Source organism: Calypte anna, chromosome 3 (genome assembly GCF_003957555.1).
Source record: "Calypte anna isolate BGI_N300 chromosome 3, bCalAnn1_v1.p, whole genome shotgun sequence".
Classification (NCBI taxonomy): Eukaryota; Metazoa; Chordata; class Aves; order Apodiformes; family Trochilidae; genus Calypte; species Calypte anna.
The window spans coordinates 906,917-921,749 of NC_044246.1; the positions used below are offsets into that span (position 1 = coordinate 906,917).

The following is a 14,833-nucleotide window of genomic DNA, read 5'->3' on the forward strand; positions in this document are numbered from 1 at the left end:
TTCTCCTGACGTTTCTCCCCCACCTCCCCACTATTTTCCCCATTATTACTTCCCCCCTACTTCCACCCCTATCTTTCCCCCTATTTCCCCTATTCTTCCTCCTGTTATTTCTCTCTGTTTCCATCCTCTTTCCCCCTTATTTTCCCTCTATTATCCACTATTATTTCCCCCTCTATTTTCCCTGTTTCCCTCCCTATTTCCCCCATTGCTTCCCCGTCTATTTCCCTCCCTATTTTCCCCCTCTTTTACTTTCCCCCCTGTTACTTCCCCCTCTCTTACCCCTCTGTTCTTCCCCCTATTTCCCTTTCTATTCCCCCCTGCCCTTTTTTAAAATTTTCTTTTCTCTCTTTTTTTTTTTCTATCTTTCTTTTTTTTTCCCCCCACACGGGTGTAGGGCCCTGCCCTGCCTGGTACCGGCAGCGGCACCGGGAGCCTCCCCGGTGTCACGGCCACGGCAGAAATGTTCCTTTGGCGGGGAGGGACACGGCGTGGGCGCTCCCAACCCGGAACAAAAGAGTGACACGGACCCGAGAGGAGGGGGGGGAAAGGACAACGGGGAGGGGGGGATAAAAAGGCGGAGGGGATTCACGTGGATTTTTGTTACAAAAGTAAAAAAAAAAAAACAACCCAACTCCAAAGTGAAAACCCGAGGAGGAGAGCGATGGGGACTCTCGTCTTACCGAGACACAACGACTCGCCCCGTCCTCAAAAGCTTTTTGGGGCTAAAAGTGGCAGAAACGGGGCTCCGCGCCCTCCCGCCCCCAGCCGCACCCCACTCCTGCCCGAGCTGCCCCTCTCCCCCTAAATAACGCTCATCCCTTCCTCCCACCCCCCGGCACCGCGGTTTTAAAACGAGTGGTGGGGCTGGGAGAGGGGCAGCGAGGTCAGGACCCCCCCATCCAAAAAAGAAATCATCCGTAGGCGAGACGGCGGGGAGCATCCATCCCCCCTGAGGAAGAGGAGGGAGGGAAGGAGGGCTGGAAGGTGGGAAGGGGAAGGGCATGGGAAGGACCGGCGGGTGGCACCTACCTGCGCCCCGGCGGCCGGCCCGGCTCTGCGGGGGCCGGGAGCATCCCGGCATTTATTGGAGCTGAGAACCGGGCGACTTGTTGACTTTAGCACAAAGCAAAGATTTCGTTGCCCGCTAGTTTAAAAATGAATATTTTACCAAGATATCGATCAGCTTTATAAAATTCAGTTAAGCACAATGGCTCAAAAGGAGCGGGGTGGGGTGGGGGGGTGAAGGGGAGGAGGTGGGGAGGTGGGGGGGGAAGGAAAGGGACGCAATATAATATCTGTGTAAATTTGCAGAAGTATGACGTGGTGTTGAAAGTTTACCCTCCTGGAATTTGGATCTAGATTTCAAACTCTCCCCCCCCCCCTTTTTTTTTTTTCCTTTCCTACCCCCCCCCCTTCCGCTTTTTTTTTTTTTTCTTTTTTGTTGTTTACTGACTTTGTTTATTCACAGATCACGGTTGCTTAAACCGGCAGAGTTTGGCTGGGGGCGGGCGAGTTGTGAGGGGAGAGAAAAAATGCCCTGGGCAGGGAAGGGGGGGAACATATAAAGAAAAAGAAATAACGTCTGGCCTAGGGAATTTTTTTTTTTAATTTTTCCTTTTTTTTCTCCTCTTGTTCCTCAAGTCTCCATCCTGGAGTTTCAGAAAAATAAAAAATAAACCGGGGGGATGGGAGGGGGGAGGAGAAGGAACCTGCTGCCCGAGCGGGGCTGGAGCGGCGGCGGGGCCGGGGCTGGAGAGGAACAGCCCGGGTGGAAGAGGAAGGTGAATGGATGGGGAGGGGGAGGTTAAGGGGGGGTGTGAGGGGCACAACCCCCTCCCCAAACCGGCGGCACCCCCTCGGCCGTGCTCCCTCCCTGCGGGAGCCTTTTATGTGCTAATGAAACACATTGCAATGCCGCGCTGCACAACGTGTGTGTCCTGCCCGTATAGAGACCGGCACAGCTCTGCCTCCAGCCCTCCTCCTGGGCTCGGGGGTTTCGCTTTTCTTTATTTTAGGGGGGTTTATTTGGGTTTATTCCCCCCCCCCCCATCCTTCCCTCTCCCCTTTTTCTCTCCTCGCGGACAAATGCGGAATTTTAGGAGTTTGGGGAATCTTTAGGGGAATTTCTGAGTCGGTTCCGCAAAGCGAAATGGATGTCGGCAGTGGGGAAAAAAAAAAACTAAACCCCAACGCGTGGGAAAAACAACAAGTGTTTGGGAAAAGGGGCAGGAGGGTTTTCGGGGTGTGTGTGTGTGTAGAAACAAAGAAAAATCAGGACGGTTTTGCTTCCTCGAGGGGGTGGCCCGAAAGCTCTGGGGCCGAAGCTTCAGGCTCGGAGTGACCGGGAGGTGTTAAAGGAAGGTAAAATAACCCAAAACCCCACAAACTTCAGAAGGGAAAAATACAAGGTTCTGCGTGTTTTGTTTTGGTTTTATCCCCCCGCAGAGGTCCCGAGGTGTCCCGTGTCCCCCCCAGGGCAGGCAGCAGGGATGCGCTGCATCAATCCCCCCCCCAGTTAATGCTGATTGCGGCGGCCGGGCCGCGGTATTGCGAGCGCTCCTCGCTCCTCACCCCCGGATTTTGCGGGGAGAACCCAACCCCTCTGAGCCCCCCAACTAACCACCCCCCCTAGAGCTGGCTCCGCACCGGCGGAAAAGCGGCGGGGAGCTGCGGGCCGGAGCGGCCGCGCCGTCGGGGCAGGCGGGGAGCGGGGTGGGGGGGTCCCGGAGAAGGCAGTGGTGGAGGAGACAGGGGAAGTCCCGGCGGAACAGAGATGCAGGGGGGAAAAAAACCGCCAATAACACTTTAATAGAGTTCTGTGAAAATCTGGCTAGTCGCTACCAGAACACACATCTTTATCAGCCATAAATAAAGCATACAGAAACGATAAATTAATCAGATCCAAGTAGTTTACTCTCCCGGTAACATCAAGCGTTTGTTGCAATTACAACGATCTATCCTGTCTTTTTTTATTATTATTATTATTATTTTTAATTTTTTTTCGTAGTTTTTTTCCTTTTTTTTAATTATTTTTTTTCCCTCTTCCCCCCCACCTCCCCCCCACCCCCTTTTTTTTTTTTTTTTTTCCACAACGTTACAAGACTTTTGGTCCTCGGGTTCAAAACTAGCATGGGTTTCACAGCGAAGGAGGGCTTCGTTTCGTTCGTCTTGGTTTTGTTTTGTTTTTCCCCATCACTTCCACACAAAAAAATAGATATATTTATACCTCCTGGCGATGACGACAACGAAAAAAAAAATAAAATAAGCCAGAGGGAAATCCCCCCCCCGCCCCTCTCCCCATTCCCTCGCCCCTAACCCGCCCCTCCCCACCAAAACAAGGCAAACCAAGGGAATTTTCGCAGGCCCCCTCCCCCCCCCCGAGTGGCTTTGGGCCGAACAGGGGGGAACACAGCAACATGCCAGCCCTTGGGGAGGGCAGAGACGCTTGCGAGACACACGGCTGCTGTTTCCCGAACGGATGCAAACATCTGGAGCCAACGGAAAAAAAAAAAAAAAATATATATATATATATATATATGTATATGTACCGTGCTCGACAGCGTTCATAGTCCATCACTCTGCCGGGGGGCTGCAGGCGGGGGGCACGGTGAGGGGCTCTCCCCTCTCCCCAGGGAGGTTTTCCCCCTCTCGGCCCTTTTAGGAGGAGTTCATGATGGGCCGGGAATACACACCTTGGTAGTAAGAAGTCTCTCCGGCTAAAGGGGAGGACTCTAAGCCGTTTTTGTTCGTTACGGGCCCCATGGCCAGGCTGCCGGGCATGGGCGAGGCGTAGCCCGAGTAGTGCATCACCTGCTCGTAGGCCTTCAGGTCCATTTTGTGGTGGTGGTGAGGGTGGTGGTGGTGAGGGTGGTGGTGCTGCTGCTCGGTGGAGGACATCAGGTTGTTGATGGAGAAGGGGTGGTTGAAGGCGTAGTGGTGCTCGGGCTTGAGGTGGGCGTCGTGGGGGAGGCCGGCGTGGGGGGCCAGGAGGTGCTGGCCCGGCGAGGCCGCCGGCTCTCCGGGGCTCAACCCCGGGGTGCCCTTCAGGTCGGCCAGGGCACGCTTGTGGTCCTGGCAGGGTGAGGCGCTGGCTGGGGATTCAGCACCGGCCGAGCCCTCCGAGCCCCCCGAGGAGCTGCCTTCCCCCAGGGGTTGGCTGGGGGGCTGCCCCGGACCCTTCTTGCCCCCGCCGCCCGCCCCGCCGCCGTCCTTGGTGGCCAACTGCTTCTCGCACTTGAAGCGCTTCTGGCGGCGCAGGTAGCAGCCGTTCTCAAACATGTTTCCAGAATCGGGGTGCAGGGTCCAGAAGGAGCCTTTGCCTGGCTTGTCCGGGGAGCGGGGCACCTTGAGGAAGCAGTCGTTGAAGGAGAGCGAGTGGCGGATGCTGTTCTGCCAGCGCTGCTGGTTCTGGCGGTAGAAGGGGAAGAGGTCCATGATCCACTGGTAGATCTCGCTCAGCGTCAGCATCTTGTTGGGTGACTGCTGGATGGCCATGGTGATGAGGGAGATGTAGGAGTAGGGGGGCTTGGCGTGGGTGTAGCTCCGCCGGTAGGTCTTGGGGTCCCGCGAGCGGTTGAGGTTGGATTGCCCGTAGATGGGACTCATGGAGTTCATGTTGGTGTAGGGGGCCAGGGCGTTCATGGAGCCCGCTTGGCCTCCCATGGGGCTCATGCTGGGGCTCAGGTGGGCGCCCATCCCCGCCACCCCGGCTGAGCCCATGCCGGGCATGGCCCCCGTGCCCGGGGACATGCCGGTGAGCGAGGGGCTCATGCCCGTGTTGGCGTAGGACATGTTCATGGAGGTGGCGGCCGTCATGTTGGCCGTGGTGCTCATGGCCGACATGGTCATGTAGGTGTTCATGCTGTTCATGCCCAGCCCCGCGTTCATGTTGCTCACCGAGGAATAGCTCTGCGGGGGCAAGCGAGAGAGAGGAGGGAGGTGTTGGGGGTGGGGGGGGGTAAGGAGGTGAGCAGCCCCGCTGGGGACAGGGACAGCCCGGGGGGACATCGCAGCGGCCGCGGGACCCTCCAGCCCAGCCCGGACCGCCACGGGGCAAAAGCTTCTCTAGCCCCGGGGCTCCGTGCCCCGCGGGGCGGGAAGGGTTAAATCCCGGGGCGGGGTGGGGTTGGGGGGGGGGGTTGTTTTTCTCGTTAATGAAAAACAAATATATCTATATATTTATTTAAAGAAAGAGACGAGACGGCAACAGGAGCGGCGGAGCCGTCCTGGAAAGAGGAGTTGAAGGAAGGGGAAGGAACATCCCTGCCCGGACTAGAAAAATATCGGGACTTGTGGGGGAAAAGGGGGGTGGGGGGGAGGAAGGATTAAAAAAAAATTAGACAACCGCTGCCCCGCACCCCCCCGGGATCCCCTACCCGCACCCTGCCCGCAGCAGGCAACCCCCCAGCAGGGATTTGATGCCAAAGTTAATTTTATCCCGGGGCTGACACGGCGGGGGCGACCCCGGCCGGGACCGGGGGTGGCGAGGAGGGAGTCTGCGGAGCACCCCCCCGCTTCTCCCGGCTCTTTTCCTTACCTCGGGCTCCCCGTAGTAGTTGCTCCAGTCCGTGTGCTCATGGCCTTCCATTTTCACCGCTCCCAGCATACTGGAAGCGGAGTGCATGGCAGTTTAAAATTTAACAGCCACAACAAACGACGACAGAGAGCAACCCAAAAAAAAAAAAAAGAAAAAAGAAAAAAAAAAAAAGTCCCCAGCCCTCCCTCCCCTCCGTCGGAGCCTCTGGAGGAGGAGGAAGAGGAGGGAGGGAGGAAGAGGAGGGGGGGGATCCAGTGGCGCTGGGGCTGGGTTTATTTTTTTTTCCCGCTCCTTGGGTGGGTTTTCGCAGCGCTCCGCGGCGAAGAGTCGCCCGGAGGCGATGGAGGAGCCGGAGGAGGAGGAGGAGGAGGAGGAGGAAGGAGGAGGAGGAGGGAGGGAGGAGGGAGGAAGAAGAGGAGGAGGAGGAAGAGGAGGACAAGTGCTGCAGTGACGTGGGTGCCCCAGTGATATAGCACGGAGCGGCCGGGCGAGCCTCCAATCCCCAGGTCCTCGGCTGCCCATTTGAATAATCAGCTCACACCTAGGCGGGAGCGGCTCCTCCGCGGCCCCCCGCGCACCTATCCGCACCCCCTTCGCCCGACCCGGGGGGTCCGGGCCGCCGGCACCACCACCCCCCCTCACCCCGGGCGTCCCCCGACTTTGCAGGGGGGATCCTGCGGGACCCCATTTCCATCAACCCCCATAGCCCCACCCCGGGCAGCCCCGACGGGAGCCGATCCCTTCCCCCCCCCTCGATGCCCCCCGCATCCCCGACGGGAGCTGTTTAACCCCCTGACACCCCAACGGGAGCTGTGACACCCCCCGTGGGAGCTGTGCCCCTCCCGCAGCCCCGGTGCGAGCTGTGCCCCCTCCCGCATCCCCCGTACCCCACGCACCTCTTCTCCCCGAGCTGCTCTGCTCCGCGGAGCCCCCGGGGCTCAGGTCGCCCCCTGCCCGGCCGCCCCCCGGCTCTGCCCCATCGGCAGGGCCCAGCTGCCGCTCCGGCTCTTCCTCGGGCTCCGGCTCAGGTACCTACAACAAATTCGTAACTAAAACAAACAGGGGAGGGCGGGGGGGGTGGGGGGAAGCGGGAGGAGAAGCGGCCCGGGGACTCCCCCCCCCCGGTGCGGGGTCCCGGTGGGCACCGTCGGGGCAGCGCGGCTGAAAAGCCGCGGAGCAGCTCGGGGAAGGTGCGGGGGGAGGGGGTTAGGAGGGGGGGTGGGCGGGGGTGGGGAGAAGGAAGGAAGGACTGAAGGACAGACGGACGGATGGCAAAAAAAAAATCACCCGGCTCCAAACCCGTCCCCCTCCACGTCCCCCGCCCGCCCCATCGGACACATCGGGGTCCAGCGGGCGAAGGGGGACGGAGCAGGAGGGAGCTGGGGGGGTTTCTCCACCTCCACACACCTCCCGAGCTGGGCCCCCCCCGGCACCATCCCTCCCTGTCCCCCCACCCCCCTTCCCCGCAGCCTCCACCGAGCCAGGGGTTTGGTTTTGCCTCTTCAAAAATCCCCACCTTAAAAAAAAAAACCAACAAACAAAACAACAAAAAACCAACAAACCCCATAAACCGCCGGGTTTATGCATTTGTTGGTCTGTACATGTATTTATTTATCCAGCTATCGATATAATTTTTCTCCCGGGGTGGGGGAGAAGCCCCCGTCTGTCGCCGCAGGCTGGCGATAGTCTTTAAATATTAACACAAAGCCAGCCCCGAGGAGGGGTTCAGCTCCCGCGGGGCTCCGGCTCGGAGGGCGGGAGCCTAAAACTCCCCAAACCCTTCCCCCGGGGCTCCAGCACCCTCAGGAGCCATCGCCCAACGAAAACAACCCCGCTGCCTCCAGCTGCTGGCGCTTCTATCGCGATAGCCGCTGCGACAGCGGCAGCACGCCTCCCTCCCATCCACTGACTTGGGGGATTTGCGTGTTGCCCGCAGAGGGGCTGCCCCCCCCGGGATGGAGGGTGCCCCCAGAAAGCAGGGGGTCAGCGGTGCCCCCCGTCCGCAGGGTGTCCCGGCCCCCCCAGCTCTGTCGCGCCGCTAAAAGCGGTGGCGGGGCGCCCTCTGTCGCCTGCTGTCCCCGGGTCCGCAGAGCTGGGTGGGGGGGTGGGTGACAGTGGAGGGGGGGGCACCCCGGAGACCCTCGAGGGTGTCCATGCGGGTGCTGCACCCCCCAGGACAGGTGTGTCACCCCAAAAGCTCAGGGACATTCGTCTCACCAAGAGAAATTTCCCCCTTGGGGGACAAGGGGGGGCCCTACCCTGAGTTATATTCACCCCCAAATCACCCTCTGCAGAAAGGGCTTCTGAGGGGTGGGGGGTGCACCCCAGGTCTGACTGAGGTCAAACTCTCTGCTCTCAGGTACCCCCAGGGAGTTTTTTGCTCCTTGGGAGTAAGACAAAGCTTGGGGAGGGGGGATCCTGGCGAACACCCCAAAATCAGTGACGTGGCTCTGGCACCCATCAAGGATCAGCAGCTCAAGGGTCCTCTCTGCTCACCCCCCCACTCACAGCTGCCTCCAGCCACCCAGGTGGGCTTGGTCCTGGCCTTATCCCTTTCCTTAAGGGGCCAGGGGCAGGAGGGGTTCTCAGTAGGGTGAGGAGGTGCCCAGAGGGCTCCTCAGGAGGAGGAGAGGCCATCACCCCAGTTTCCCCATGCCATCAGCTCACCCACCTTCAGGGCTCTCTCCTGCAGAGCTCAGCCTGCTCTGAGCATGTCCCCCACACCCAGAGATGTTCCTCTCTTTGCACTGGGGATGGAAAGGGGCTTCAAGATCAACCCTCTTGTTTCCTCAGCAGGACATGGAGTCCTACAGGAGGTTTTCCCACCCCTCATCACCTCCCCGTGCATGGACAGAAGTTGCTCTCACAGGACTTCTCTTCATTTGGGTTTTGACCACCCCTCAGCTACAGAGGAGGGTCCTACAGTTGTTGCTTCAGCCCAAAATTCAACCCAAAGTTCAAACCCAAATGTTTGAACCCAGTTTTTCCTTCTTGGTCTGCCTGTGAGGAACCCTTACTGTCTGTCCCATGACATGAGCCTCTTGCCCTGCCCAGGACATGAAGGATTTTCCATGAGAGCTTCTCATCCCAAACAGGCAGCCAAGGAAGCTCCTCCAGGCACTCTCTGCACATTCCCTGTGTCACAAGGAATGGTGGTTGGTGACCCTCCTGGTCTCCATCCCCACACACATCCCAGGGATGTGGTGCTGAGCTGCATCCTCCTGCTCAGCCCCGGGCTCTGTCCCTGCACCACGGGGACAGGGAGGTGGCTGGGTGTGGGACCAGCAATGGGCATCTCAGCTCCTGGCAAGAACCCCAGGCCTGCAGCCACCATCTCCTTCTCTTCTCTTTCTGCCACACTGCCAGTTTGCAGAAACCTGATGAATTTGATGTCTCTTAGGAGAACAGAGGAATACAGCTGCTTGCTTTATATGAAACTTTTGTTTTTAAATACCTGGGATGATAAAAATTGAAACTCCCCATCAGCATCTTATTTAAACACACCTGGCTGGGTGACTGAGGAAAACACCAGCCCTTTAAAAATTACTTCTTCCCTTTAATATTTAACTCGTATTTATTTTCAATTTAATTTTTCTAATGGCATTCTGATTTGCATTAGCAGCCATGACTCCAGGAGCCACCTCTGCCTCCTCCCAGGGGCAGGGGGACACTGGAGGAGGGGGATGCTCCTGAGCCAAGGCCCGTGGCTGGGCTGTGGTGGCAAGTGGGAGGGTGGGCAGGTAGCCACAGTCAGGGGCTGTGGTATTCACCCCACCCTGTGCCCCCACACCCCATAACCAGGCTGGTTCCTGCCAAAGAAAATAATAATAAATTAAATAAACAAAGAGCCCCTCACCTTGTTCTCCACCACAAAGAGGAAGTGATCTCCTTTCTCCTGATAATTATCCTCATTAATACATTCACACAATTATCATCATGAGTACAGCCTCGTGAACTCTCCCTCTTGTGCTGCTGTTCTGAAATCACTGCCTGGGCTTCCCTTTCACCCCCTCGAGTTGAGGAAGGGGCTCTCCTGAGTGACAAACCCCCTTGTTGCCCCCAGGAAGAGAGGCTTTTCCATGACAAGAGGAGCAAGGCACCCCTGTGGCTACAGATCTTGTTAATTAGGGATTTATCCTGGGAAAACAAAAATCTTGTTAGGGATTTGTCTGTTGAGACGGGCACCCGGGGCTCGTGCAGTGCCACTGCAATTCCTGCTGGGATTCATCCAGGCTTTTCCCTGGAAAGACCCCAAGCTGCTGGAAGGGATCCCTGGAAGGGGCTGTGGGTGAGGGCAGGGGCTCTGCTGGGCTGGGAGCAGCCCCAGAGCTTCCACTCCAAGCAGCAGAGCAAGGGGAGGAGGAGGATGAGGAGGATGGGGAAATAATCTGGGGAGGGCTTGAACATCTCAGCACCCGGGGGCAGAGCTGGAAAAGATCCCAGCTCTCCAGCACCGCCTGATCTCAAGGTAATGTTTGGAAAGATGGTCCAGGGTCCTGCTCCAGAAGATGTTTCCCAGTTTTCCATAACTCCTGCAGGGCAGGGCAGGGCCAGGTTGGCTGAGGCTTTCAGCAGCCTCATCCAGATGAGAGGGAGGTTGGTGTAGGTGAGAGGGAGGTTGGTGTAGGTGAGAGGGAGGTTGGTGTAGGTGAGAGGGAGGTTGGTGTAGGTGATCTCTAAGGTCCCTTCCAACCCCGGCCATCCCGTGAGGATCCCAGGAACTCTGTCCTGGTGCTGATGCAGAACACATGGCAGATGGGACACCCCAGGTGGGAGGGATGTGTCCCTGTCCCTGGTGCTCCCACCCAGCTGCAGCACTGCCAGGAAGCCCCACAGTGACCCCGGGGAGCAAGTTTGAAGAACTTCAATAGCCAAGACTCTTCTAATAGATTCAGCCTTTAATGGGGCTGCTTAAGTTGTGGAAATATTTCCCAAGGCTTTAACAGATCTAACAAAGGAAGAGTCAGGAGCATGCAAAAAATTTCTGTAATTGTGTCTGATCCAGAGCCCAGGGAGCTCTCTCTTTTTTCCATGCTGGGAGGAGATCTCCAAGGGGCTCCATCACAGACAAACTCACTTCATCCCAAGGATCTGCTCAGTTGGGACATGGCTGGCATGGCTATTTTGGGGATATTCAGCCCTCCAGGTGCTATTTTAACCTTCATCCCCACTCTGTAATTATTCAACTTGCCAGGGAAGGCAGGAGCTGCTGCCATCAGTGGTTGGCACCGCAAGGGAAAATAAAACCCTTGGAAGTGCCTGAAGAACGTGACCTGGGGGGAAGAACAAAGTCTCATTATTGTGTCCCTCAGGGCTGGGGGAGGTCCCCTGGCTCACCGGGATGCTGGCACCAGCACCAATGGGGACAACCAGCTCCCAGGGGACACTTGGGAAACCGGAGAGCATCTGCCCATGGGTAGGACCTGGCTGGTCCACAGCACCCAGGGCTGGTGGGATGGGTCCTGCTGGGACCCCAGCTCTGCTGAGCCACGGCTGGGTGCTGGCAGCTGACACCATGCAGGACGTGGGGATGGGCAAAAGGCCTCTTGGAGAAGCCCACCAGCAGGATGGGGCCTTCTGGAAAGGCTGTGGAGCAAAATAAACAGAGTGCATCTGCTGGGTGTTTACCGGGGCCCACGTGACACCTCGGAGCTGGTTTCCTGCACCAGAACATTGCAGTGGGTAAACAAGATGTGCTGGCATCTGGGATGATGTCCGGGGTGAGAAACCCAGAGCCAAGGGAGTCATCCTGCTGAGCTGCTCCTGCTGAGAGGGGTGCTGAGGGGGGTGGGAGTGATGGGAGAAAGGAAGGGAGGAAAAGGAAGGCAAGAGAAAAGTCATCCTCACCTCCCAGGGAAGTCCTGCCATGGGTGTTTTCCTCAGCTTTGTCCCCAAAGGCCCTGGCAGGCAGGGGAAGCTCTACCTGGATGAGAAGAGTATTCAGGTTTTGGTTTCACTCTGGGGAAATATATATTTTTTTTAAAACGTTTAATTATCAGTTGCTGAAAACTGAAATGTCTTTGGTTTTACAATAAGAAAGCAAACAGAAAAATTGAATAGAGGAAAGAAAACCCAAGAAAACCCTCTGCTTAAAAAAAAAAAGCCCTGTTATTTCCTACCAAACCCCCTTTCTGCTGGAACCCTTCCAGCCTGGCCTGGTCTGAAGCTGCTTCAGTCCCTGGGGGAGGAGGGATGCAGAGAATTTCACTACTGAACACATAAACCAAGCCCTCTGGAGCCCCAGATGGTCCAGTGCATCACCCCCAGCACCTCAAACATGGACCCAGTTACAAGAGACTTCAAACAACCCATAAACCTCAGAGAGATGTGACCACCCAGAGCAGGACTTGGAGCATCCCCTTATCCCCCAGCCTGGCTGGAGCTGCCAGCATCGAGCTGGAAAGGGGGTCACCACATCCCAAATCGTGGCACCAAACACCAGACCCCTTCAGGCTGGGGATGAGGGGAGATGGAAGGGATGCTGAGGGGGGGCTGGGGATGAAGGGAGCTGGAAGGGATGCTGGGAGGGAGCTGGGGATGAAGGAAAATGGAAGGGGTGCTGGGGGGGGCCTGGGGATGAGGGGAGATGGAAGGGATGCTGAGGGGGGGCTGGGGATGAAGGGAGCTGGAAGGGATGCTGGGAGGGAGCTGGGGATAAAGGAAGATGGAAGGGATGCTGATGGGGGGTTGGGGATGAAGGGAGCTGGAAGGGATGCTGGGGGGAGGGTCTGGGGGGGCTGGGGTGGGAGCTCAGGGACAGGCTGATGCAGAGGCTCTCGCGTGGCACCAGGAAGCTGCTTGCCCGGGAGATCAATCCCCGGCAGCTCCTCTGTGGACTCTGACGGACATTTATAGCCCTCTGAGTCATTACCGGCCTTGTTTAAACCAGTTATACCTGGCCAAGACCTTTAAAATAGCTTCATTTATACTGCAAGGCTCCTCTCGAGCTCAGCGGGTATAAATAGCAGAGCCCGACCGCCGGGCCAGCGCCGAGGGCTCCATTTCGGAGCAGGTTTTGCTCCCAGCTCCTGGGTCACACCCCCCCCTATCTTTTCTGCATCACCCCCACGGCTCCCAGGGGACCCCATCTCCCCGGGTGCCCCACACACAGCCGGGAACGAGGTGTCCCTGGCAAAGCCACCGGCAAAACGCGGCGGAGATGGGAGGTGGATGCTCTGAAAAAAAAGAAAAATGAAAAAAAACCCCAACAAACCAACACACCAGAGCTTGCTTGGGACTCAAACCCTGTCTGTGAGTCTGCGGTTGCTTTACCACTAATAGCAGCCCAGGATCACCCCATAAATCTGCTGGGGCTCAGGGTGCACAAGCCCATTTCTGTGCCATCAGCCGGGAGTCCCCTGGGGCCCAGCTCACACTGATGTTTTCATCCTGGGCTGGACACCCCATCTCGGGGGCAAACGCCTGGGCCAGCAGCATCCATCACCAGTACCATGGGCTGCTGCCACCTGCAATGAGATTTTAATTCCACCCCACTCATTTCCAGGCAAAGAAAATAATTCATCCCCACCTGCCTGCCCTGCAGAGCCGGGGGAGCTTTGCCTGCCTGAGCGGCTCAGGTTTTGCCAAGCAAACATTCCCCTGGCTGAGGAAGCCTTTCTCCTGCTTGGGAAAAAAATAAAATACATCTTCCCCATGCAAAGACCCACCAGGACTCGAGGACAAGCTTTGAGCACCTGCTCCCAGGCTACAAGGGGGGTGGCAGGACATGGGGTGGGTCAGGGCAGGGGCAGCCCCAGAGCTGGGGGTCCCAGGCAGGACAGGACAGGACAGGACAGGACAGGCTGACCCAGGGGGATGCCCACCAGGGCTTGTCCCAGGGGATGGCTCCTCAGGCCTGATAAGACCCTTTTCCCCCATAAAACTAAGCCAGCATCTCCCACCTGGAGGTAAACTTGGTGTTCCTGGGGGGGGAGGCAGCAGGAGCATCCCCCCAGCCAAGCCCCCCGCTGGGTTTTGCCCCCTCTGAGGGCAGGATGTGGCAGGAGGGGGCAGCTAAGGCTGAAGCTCTTAGCCTGCTAAATAAATTGCTTTTAGCCTGCTAATAAATTGCTTTTAGCCTGCTAAATAAATTGCTTTTAGCCTGCTATATAAAGTGTGTTTCCAAGGGAGAGCCATTCCTGCAGCCGGGATGGAAAAGCTCTGCTGAAGGCAGTGGCTCTGGCTCTCTCCAAATATTTCTTCCCCACCTCCCTTCTGATCTCTTTTTTTCTTTTTTTCCTCTTTTTTCTTTTTTTCGGGTTTTTTTTCGGTTTTTTTTTTTTTTTTTTTTTTTTTCAGAGGAAACACTGCCCAGATCAACACACGCCCCAGGAACGATTTTACACGGGTCAGACAAGCACTTTCTGCTGGAAAAACTTCCAATCAACTGCATTCACAAGCCGGGGTCTATTTTTTTCACCGCTTTCTGAGTAGGTTTTGTTTCAGTGCCAGAGTAAAGACCTGGAGGCACATACTTCGAGCCCAACCTGTAATACCGTCATCACCACTGGGTTTCAATGAGCAGAGCGAGCTGGGAATGTAGGTCACAGCCTGGGAAGGAGCTGGGACATCCCTTCGCATCCCCCGCAGCACCCTCCTCCTCCTCCTCCTCCCTGGGGTGACCAAGAGCATCCCCAGCACCTGGGGAACCCTCTACCCCCACCCCAAACACCACCACCCTCCCGGGGGGTTTTGCAGCCTCCAACCTCCTCGTTGTCGGGGAGGGGGGGGAGGCACGGTCAGGGTGGAACAAACTTAACCAGAGCTTTTTAAAGCTCTCCCACCTTCGCCTCCTCTCTTCCTCCGGGTAGGTGTCCCGGCGGCGGCAGAACAAGACGGCTACAGAGGGCTTGCTGGAAGCCGTCAGCGCCAAATACACTGGGAGGCCTTTTTTGCCTTGGAAAATATTTCCTTGCCCGCAGGCTGTGGTGACAGCAAACATTCCTGCCGGGGCTGGCCTGGGGAGGCATCACCCTCCTGCTGCTACTGGGGTGCTGCTGGGGGGGCACCCAGCTCCGGGGCTGCCATCATCCTCGGCTGCTGCTCTGCCACGGGGGATTCAGACAAAGGTCTTTTATGCTTCTGGGATTTTGGTGTGGTTTGTTGTTTTGGTCTTTTTTAGGGAAAAAAAAAAAAAAATTAAAAGGAGATGAGAGGAACTGGTGAGCATCCCCCATCCCTCAGGGTGAACCCCAACCTTGAGGAGCTGATGGGCCGCACGCAGGGGGGGAAAAAATAGAGAGGTTTGTTAAAAACAAACAAACAGAGCCCAAATCCACAGCTGCAGGCAGCACCAGC

The 14,833-nt window shown here is 57.2% G+C and overlaps 1 protein-coding gene and 1 long non-coding RNA gene across 2 annotated transcripts in view; both read right to left on the reverse strand.

Moving 5' to 3' along the window:
• Positions 1-1,184, reverse strand: part of LOC115598160 — an 11,570-nt gene extending 10,386 nt beyond the window's left edge. The window contains exon 1 of the long non-coding RNA XR_003987436.1: positions 1,030-1,184. This is a non-coding gene — a long non-coding RNA (uncharacterized LOC115598160). The remainder of the gene's footprint in view (positions 1-1,029) is intronic.
• A 2,167-nt stretch (positions 1,185-3,351) lies between these two features.
• On the reverse strand, positions 3,352-5,623 carry FOXA2 (forkhead box A2). Its single transcript, XM_030448638.1, has 2 exons — positions 5,537-5,623; positions 3,352-4,908 (listed from the first exon to the last, which is right to left on the reverse strand). Exons 1-2 carry the CDS (start codon positions 5,621-5,623, stop codon positions 3,658-3,660), a joined length of 1,338 nt encoding a protein of 445 aa, XP_030304498.1. The 3' UTR covers positions 3,352-3,657.
• Positions 5,624-14,833: the final 9,210 nt, after the last annotated feature.

Coding starts and splice junctions, on each gene's coding strand:
- FOXA2 (XM_030448638.1), bottom strand. CDS start 5,623: ATGCACTCCGCTTCCAGTATGCTGGGAGCGGTGAAAATGGAAGGCCAT. Junction 4,909..5,536: donor ACTACTACGGGGAGCCCGAG/GTAAGGAAAAGA, acceptor TTGCCCCCGCAG/AGCTATTCCTCGGTGAGCAA.